This window comes from Grammomys surdaster, unplaced genomic scaffold (genome assembly GCF_004785775.1).
Source record: "Grammomys surdaster isolate TR1022 unplaced genomic scaffold, NIH_TR_1.0 126035, whole genome shotgun sequence".
Taxonomy (NCBI): domain Eukaryota; kingdom Metazoa; phylum Chordata; class Mammalia; order Rodentia; family Muridae; genus Grammomys; species Grammomys surdaster.
Window position 1 is genome coordinate 6,469,834 of NW_021620848.1, and position 7,985 is coordinate 6,477,818.

A 7,985-nucleotide genomic window follows, 5' to 3' on the forward strand; every position below is an offset into this window, starting at 1 on the left:
AATGGGCCATTCATTGTCAAAGGAGGCGAGTTTCATTAAGGGCCTCAAAGATGCACTCAGAGAGAGAGGAATCAGGGTAAAGAAAAAGGATCTCGTAAAATTTTTTATTTTTGTTGATGAAAAATGTCCTTGGTTTATGATTGATGGACCGACTATACATCCAAAGAAATGGCAGAAAGTTGGACGAGAATTAAATGAAAAAATAGCCAAGGATAAAGATGAGGGAATAACAAAGACAATATTTTCTTTTTGGGGTTTAATTAGAGATGTCATTGAGGATGCTCAGGGAGATGAGGGAAAGCGCCAACTGCTTTCGGTGGCTGAATATTGTCTTAGCCAGTCTCGTCCTGGGTCGCGAAATTCCAATCGCGACCAAGATCCATCAGACACCTTGACCAATGAAGCTGGCCCCGCCAGGGAGATTGATCCCCTTAGACCGCCCTCCCGGACATCTGACTCCTTTTCCATCCTTGATGTGTCGGTCACTTCACCTAAGCCCTCCCCCGTTCGCCTTTATCCCCCTCTGCCATCGCCCCCCCTCCTCTCTTCCTCTCCTTTGCGTCCGCCTCCATATGTTCTACCCTCCTTCCCCTCCCAAACCCTGAGGGTGGATTGACCCTAGCCTCTATCTCTGGCGTGGGCACCTGCCTGCTTGGGCCCAAGATGCTTCCCCCTAGAGATCTTTTCCCTGTTTGCAATCAGACTCTCACTATCAATACAACCTATCTGTATGTGGTTGTGCCTAATAATACCCTCTTTGCCTGCTCAAATGGACTGACCGCTTACATCTCCACCTCCAGATTCCTTTCCCATGATTATTGTGTTGTTGTTACCGTCCTCCCTCAATTTTTTGTTTATGAGCCCGAGTCCTTCCTATGCTTCTTTGAATCCGGGGTCCCACACAGAGACAAGAGAGAGCCTCTGACTGCGCTCACCCTCTCGGTCATCCTGGGTCTGGGTGCAGTCGGGGCAGGAACGGGTATTGCGTCCCTTGTAAGGAATGACCAAAATTTTGCCCACCTTCAGTCTTTAATTGATCAGGACCTTGGTCACCTGAGAGAGGGCATCCAAGACCTCACTGAGTCAGTGGCCTCCCTTTCCGAGGTGGTCCTCCAAAACCGACGAGGACTTGACCTACTCTTTTTGAAGGAGGGGGGATTGTGTGTGGCCCTTAGAGAAGAGTGTTGCTTTTACTCAGATAAGACAGGTTTGGTGAAAAACAGTTTAGAGAAAGTTAAAAAGAGCCTTGAAGAGAGAAAGAGAGCAAGAGAACAACAAGAATCTTGGTACAAAAATTGGTTTTCTACCTCCCCTTGGCTTACTACCCTGCTGCCCACTATATTGGGGCCCCTTGTTGGTATTCTTTTGCTTCTCTCCTTTGGCCCTTGGGCTTTTAATCGCCTCACAAGTTTTGTTAAAAATCAGATAGATTCCACAGTTAAAAGACCAGTTGAAGTCTACTACCATCAGCTAAAAGCAGAGGACGACACCGAGGCTGTTGCCCATGTGGTGGTGACACAACCTGAAGATGAAGATGTGGGGCCCGCGCGCTCCTCCCTTGGCCGGCCTCTTAACTTTCGGGCCCTACAGGGGAGCTCCTGGCTCTCTTGGCTGACCTTCCGTATCCCTAGATAATTGAAGACAGGCGTCTCTACCCCACCCCGTTTAATTGGCTTGCCCCTGCTATTGCTTGAAAGAACCTCCCAATAGCTGCCTCGACAGCTGCATCCCGGCCTTGGCCTAGCTACATCCCAGCCTTGGCCTAACTGCAAGCCTGGCACTAAACAGGACGCGACCTCATAGCCCCTGCACCCTAAGGACTTGCTTCCATTGCACCAGGAGTGAGTATGAGGATCGCAAGGGGACCAGCTCTTGCACCTCACGGGCCTTAGCTGCCATTGCACGTGAGAGAGTGGTCTCCCCTTCTCCTTCATGACCACGAACTTGGTCTTGACAGACAGCCAAGACTGTCTACCAACGGTGCCTCTCAATGGCCTTGCTGCCCTTCTGGGACCGCGAGCTGCCTACGGCCGGGATGCCCTCCCAAATTCGCCCATCCTTGAGTTTCTTCCTCTAAAAGACGCCCTCTTTAGTTTACAGGGAAGGGGGAGATGTCAGAGACCAGGACCCCTAACAGGGACCCCTGCTGGCCTTCCCCCTCGCCTGGAAACCGAAGCCTTGTCACCCACCTACATCCTGTTCAGTTGAATACCTTGACTATGCCTCATCCTGCTGAGAGCTGATGCACAAAGAGATAGCTACTTCTGAGAAAAGCCCCTAACCACAAAATGTTCTAGGGCACAGGCCAAGAAGAAGCTGTACCTTTCCATGACCCCACCTGCCTTCCCCTCCCCTGACCCGAGCTTGTTATAAAAAGCTTGCCTTTTTTAAAATACACGGCTCTTGACAAGCAACTGTTTGCTTGGGTCCTTCTTTTCTCTCGCCCGTTTCTCTTCCAGGATTTGGTTCTCCTCGCCCCCACGAATAACTGAGACCCGCAGGTCGGGTCACATGCCTATGTGTGTTTGTGTGTGTATACATATATATGTGAAAGTACTGGGGGTTGAATTCAGGTCCAGGCCTTTTTGTTTGCTTTTGAGCTTGGATCTCACTGGGTTCCAGTCTAACCTCAGGCTGGCACTGATAAGCTCGATCCTGCCTCTGTGAACCCTGGGGTAAAAGGGAAACCTCGCATGCTTGGCTGGGTTTTGTAACCTACGTGGCTGAAAATTCAAGTTGAATGTATGGATAACTTAAACAATATAACTAAGCCTCCAGGCAGTGCGCTACACTAATTTCATATTCAGTTACTCTCGAGAAGAACTTGTCTCACTCTGCTATCAATCCCACTACCCTTCTGGCTGTGGTCATCACAATACCATGACACTGAAAAAAAATTAACTGTTTCCGTTATTACTGTAGAAGTCTTTGGAGTCAAAGTTGGAAAGTCTCAGTCTTTGGCATTCAGGGAGGTTTTTGAGGTAAGAGATTAGAGGAGTTGTGTCAGGGAAATACAGCACAGTGAGGACACTGAGGAGAGTTCAGACCCACACAACAATGTAGGGGTGGTGTTCTGTAGGTTTCAGGGGTTCTACGACATGTAGTTGATAATGAGTAGCCCATAATATGTAGGTGTAGTCATGGTGATTTCTGGGTGGAAAGAGGAGTGAAAAGAACCGGCCATTTGGTTACTGTGGACCCACCATTCTGTATACACCATCCTAACCCAGGATAGCTAATGACATTTGGTAAACTTCTCTTGATGAAGATTGTAGACTCGCAGTCACAGGATTTCTGTCATTTCATTCACAGAAGCTGAGAAAGCAGAAAGAGAAAGAGGCTGCTGCTGGTGGACTCAGCCTGTTTAGCCCTTAGCCCAAACTTCATATAAGTACGTATTTTCATAACTAACTCTTTGACTCTTATCTCACAATGTGACTGAAGCCGAGAAGTGGAATTTTAACATCCAAGGAGTCACAGTGCCTTACCTGCTAGTCAGTGTCACTAGGATGAAGTCACAGAGAAACATGGCTAAGCTTACTCTGTTATGCATGAGGTTCCCCACAGCTTACTGTGTATATACCGTATTTGCTACAGCTAACTCCGTATACACAGGGTTTCCCACAGCTTACTCTGTATACACAGGGTTTCCCACAGCTTACTCTGTATACACAGGGTTTCCCACAGTTTATTCTGTATACAAAGAGGTTTCCCACAGCTTACTCTGCATACACAGGGTTTCCTACTGCTTACTCTGGAGATAATCAGCATTTATCTTTTTCTTTTTTCTCCAGGAAAAGAATGAGATACAAAATATTAATCCTATTGCTATTGGTGTTAATGTCTCTCTATGTCCAGTATAGAGAATACCCTTTCAGGTAACTTAATGTTGTATTCTTGATAAAAATCTGGTGAGTCAGAAAGTTAACAGGATTTGTCCCTTAAGGAAATCAGCTAAATGTGCAGCTCCAAATATATATAAATTATACTCATGCCAGTCTCCACAAATAGAACCCAGTGTCCCAATGCTTTGTTTCTAATGACATCAGAGATCAAGAAGAATTCTATAGATAGCCAGGTGTGGTAGCACATGCCTTTAATCCAAGCACTTAGAAGGCAAAGGCAGGCAGATCTCTGAGGCCAGTATGTTCTGTGGAGGTAGTTCCAGGCAAGACAGTCAGGGCTACACAGAGAATCCCTGTGTTTGTTGTAGTTGGGGAGGGTTATAAGGGAAGAAATGTGAAACTGACACTGTGCCACAAATAATGTTAGTAAAAATGTGTTAAAGATGAACTGCTATTTGGAAATAGGTGACATCCACTTTATCATTGGTGACTTCTGGTACAAAATGTATTCACTCCATAAATGTGAAACAAACAGAAAGACCTCCTAGCTAGTTAACAAGTTTCTACTAATGATGCTAATTCATCTCATTTATTTGTCTCTGAGAATTAATAGGCAGTGGATGCATTGCTTCCTAAAGATGTAGCATAGGAGGGTGGATCTTGGTGTTGTGGTGGAGCACTGGCTAGCATGAACAAGACCCTGAGTGCAGCCTCCAGCATGGCAAGCAATAAGTGAATGTATAGTACATGGGGGTCCACTTTAATGGTCTTCATCATGTTCACAACATTATCTGAGCAATCAGTGATATATTTCCAATAGTTAATTTTGAAATATGATTTGTGAAAATTCTTTGTATACATTTCAAAGTAATATAGTGCTTTTTTCTATTTCCCCTAAGCGTAAAGAAACTGCAGATGACGTATCAGTGCTGGTAAGTTTTTACTTACAAGTATGGTATGACTTGTCCTTTGTGGTGGACAAAGTTGGTTGAAGGGCTTGCAGTATCCATGACCCATGCTTCCTGAGGTCAGACTAAATGAGCACCATGTGACAAACACATCTTGGTGATAGCTAAAGTTGGAGTTGCAGGAATCAAAGGAAAACAGATGGGTAGTCAGCCATATTTAATGGAGGGATGGGAAGTGGCTGGGAGCAACATAGTAACAGAAGACAGAGCTTAGGACCTACAAACCTTTCCTCCCTGTAAGCTCTGGGCAAGCACACAGGTACAAGACTTGGTTGAAGACCATCAGAAGCCACACTCAGAACGTCTCCCCAACATGTCTACCTAATCATGACCTAAACAAGGAGGGCATCAATAGACATGGCCAAGTGGATGATGGGGAGGAGGGAATCACAAAGCTTGGATTCTACAAAGAGCCACACACAACTAAGAAACTCTGAGCACAGGAGAAATAGTCTTCCCTAGGGAAGAGCACACCAACTGGTTTTCTGATAGCAAGTGGTCATCCCTAAAAACATATATACAAGGCTATGAATTTAAAATACAGCAAGAAGGAGATATATGGGAAGGAAGGAAGAAAGGAGGAAGGAAGGAAGGAAGGGAGGGAGGGAGGGAGGGAGGGAGGGAGGGAGGGAGGGGAAAGGGGGAATGATGTAATTATCATATAATCTCAAAAATAAAAGGAGTGATAATAAAAGGCTCTCAGGAGACTACAGTGGCCACACAGTCATGGACTCTGAGAGGACTGTTGTCATGGGAACCCATGGTGGTAAGCAACAGCTTTGCTTTCTGATGCTTCCTGTGTCCAGATGCTAGGTCTCATGATGGTTCTGTGACTTATAACATCCTGATAGGACCAGGTCTACCTGGCTGGTGTGTGAAAGCAATATGCTGAAAAGGAGTGGGTTTGATGCACAGGGGTGCTTGCCTGTGACTCCAGTACTCAGAATGGAAGCAGGAAGATCAGGAGTTCAATGTTATTAAGCTCTGTAGTGCTTACCCAGGATATACAAGAACCTGTCTCAACAACAGTGGCCAACAGGGAACAGTAACTTTCAGCTACTCATATGAAACAGAACCCTTCTCCTGGCAAAGATTCAAGGATTCAAGGATTCAGACATTCAAAGATTTCAATATCCAAGTGCTGCCCACTGCAGCAGAAGGTGGAAGAGGGAATGGGTTAATATATTTCTTGGAAATTTTATTTATTTATTTTCTGATACACGGTTTCTCTGTGTAGCTCTAGCTGTCCTGGAACACGCACTGTAGACCAGGCTGTGTCAAACTCAGAGATGTGCCTGCCTCTGCTTCCTAAGTGCAGGGACTAAAGGTGTGAGCCCATGCCCAGCCCTGGAAAATATATTTACTATCATATTTTCTGACAATAATAATTCCTTTTATTATCATTAATTCTCCTAGCATTGTAATTCTTTAACCTAACATATCAGTACACAGTATTCACAGGTAATGGCAGCCAGAGTTTGAGTTGAATATTATAGCTTGGTCACACCTTTGAGATAACCTTATGGCACAACACAGCTCCATGCCTGCTTAATCCCTCCGCCAGCTCTACTCAAGACTAACTCTCCATGGTGCTCTTATAGCTGGGCTACCATTAGAGTGGGTATCAAAGAGGAAAAAAAAAGTGTGTCAGGAGAATTACTGGACTTTCAATGCCCGTGGCTTTGAGTAGGATCATAAAAGATCTTTGTGCCTCAATTTCCTTATCTAGTAAAATGGGGATGAGAATTATAGCAATGATAGTATCTATCTTCATGTGTGTAAAATAGGAAATAAATTCAATAGTAGTTAGGAAAGGTGTAGGCTTATATTTTTCAAAACCTAGTTTAATATGGATACTTAAATGCTTTAACTTCCCCTCTAGCCCACCACCCACCAGAGGTAGTGGAAAAGCAAGGTTAATAGGACAAAAGAGGATGTGGATCTGTCTAGAAATACTTCTTTGGGGTGATTATCAGGATAGCAGCAGTTCAGTTCACACAAATCAGCAGTGGTAGCTTGATCCACTCACAACCACTGTTCATGAACCAGAAATGGCAGTTCCATCCAGAAGAAACTTCAAGGCTCTGCCAATCAGCCTGCATTTGCAGAAGCTGTGAGAAGCTTCTGGAACACCACCAGAAGTTCTTTGGTGCATTTCTCTCTAGGAAGTCACAACAAATGATGACCAGTGAAGAAGGCAAGGCAAACCAATGCCATAGCATCAGCAAAGTCCAACGAAACCCAGCAAAGAGTGGCAAGGTGAACCAATACCACACAGTATCATCCACTGTCTGTTGGGTTATACACTTATACCCTTTCCAAACATCACATATTCTCTCAAGCGTCCACTCTAGCAAAAACATCGCATGCCCTTTTCCAGGCAGCTTCCAGAAAAACACTACATGTCTGTTCTCAACAAAACATCCTCTCACATGTTTGCTTCAGTAAAAACATTGTCTTGTAAGACAGCCTCCATTAAAAACATCACATGACACAACCAAGTCTCCAAAGAAACCAGAAATTTCCACTTCAGAAAGTATTCAAAAAGTATGAGCTATTAATAGCAGAATTTAACCTTAACCAGCAAATTAGCAAATATTTTACTTAGGAAAGGGTAACTCAAATGAAATCTGAAAGCTACAACATGCAAATTAGCTGGTTCAAGTTGCAGTATGATTAAAGAAACTTGGAAAAGAACTAGAAAAACTGTGGTAGGTGTCCAGTAAGAGATGTGACTGGCCGAGCATGAAAGATGAGTCATGGGAAATGTGTGGCCATATAAGGAGTGTGGACATGAACATTGTGATTCCACAGCACGATATGAGGGCTCAAGCAGAAGTCTAGAGCATGATTCGAAGCGGGTACAGAGGGATCAGCCTGCTAATTCTGGGAGATGGGAAGTTCATCCTATTCTCCTCTTCACATTTCCTTCCTTTGAGATTTGTTTTCATCCTACAAAGACTTTTATGTCTTCCGGGTTGGGGATATAGCTCAAGGTGGAATGCTTATTTAGCAAGCATGAGGCCATGGGGCCATTCCTCAGCACCAAAACAACGTAGACAGACAGACAGACAGATAGACAGACAGACACACACACACACACACACACACACACAGAGAGAGAGAGAGAGAGAGAGAGAGAGAGAGAGAGAGAGAGAGAGAGAGAGAGAGA

The 7,985-nt window shown here is 44.7% G+C and overlaps 1 protein-coding gene across 1 annotated transcript in view; it reads left to right on the plus strand.

Moving 5' to 3' along the window:
• The first annotated feature begins 3,801 nt into the window (after positions 1 to 3,801).
• The window catches only part of LOC114610251 (N-acetyllactosaminide alpha-1,3-galactosyltransferase-like), a 13,247-nt gene continuing 9,063 nt past the window's right edge, over positions 3,802 to 7,985 (plus strand). Inside the window, exons 1-2 of the mRNA XM_028754754.1 lie at positions 3,802 to 3,878; positions 4,745 to 4,777. Coding sequence (XP_028610587.1) covers positions 3,802 to 3,878; positions 4,745 to 4,777 — 110 coding nt within the window. The remainder of the gene's footprint in view (positions 3,879 to 4,744; positions 4,778 to 7,985) is intronic.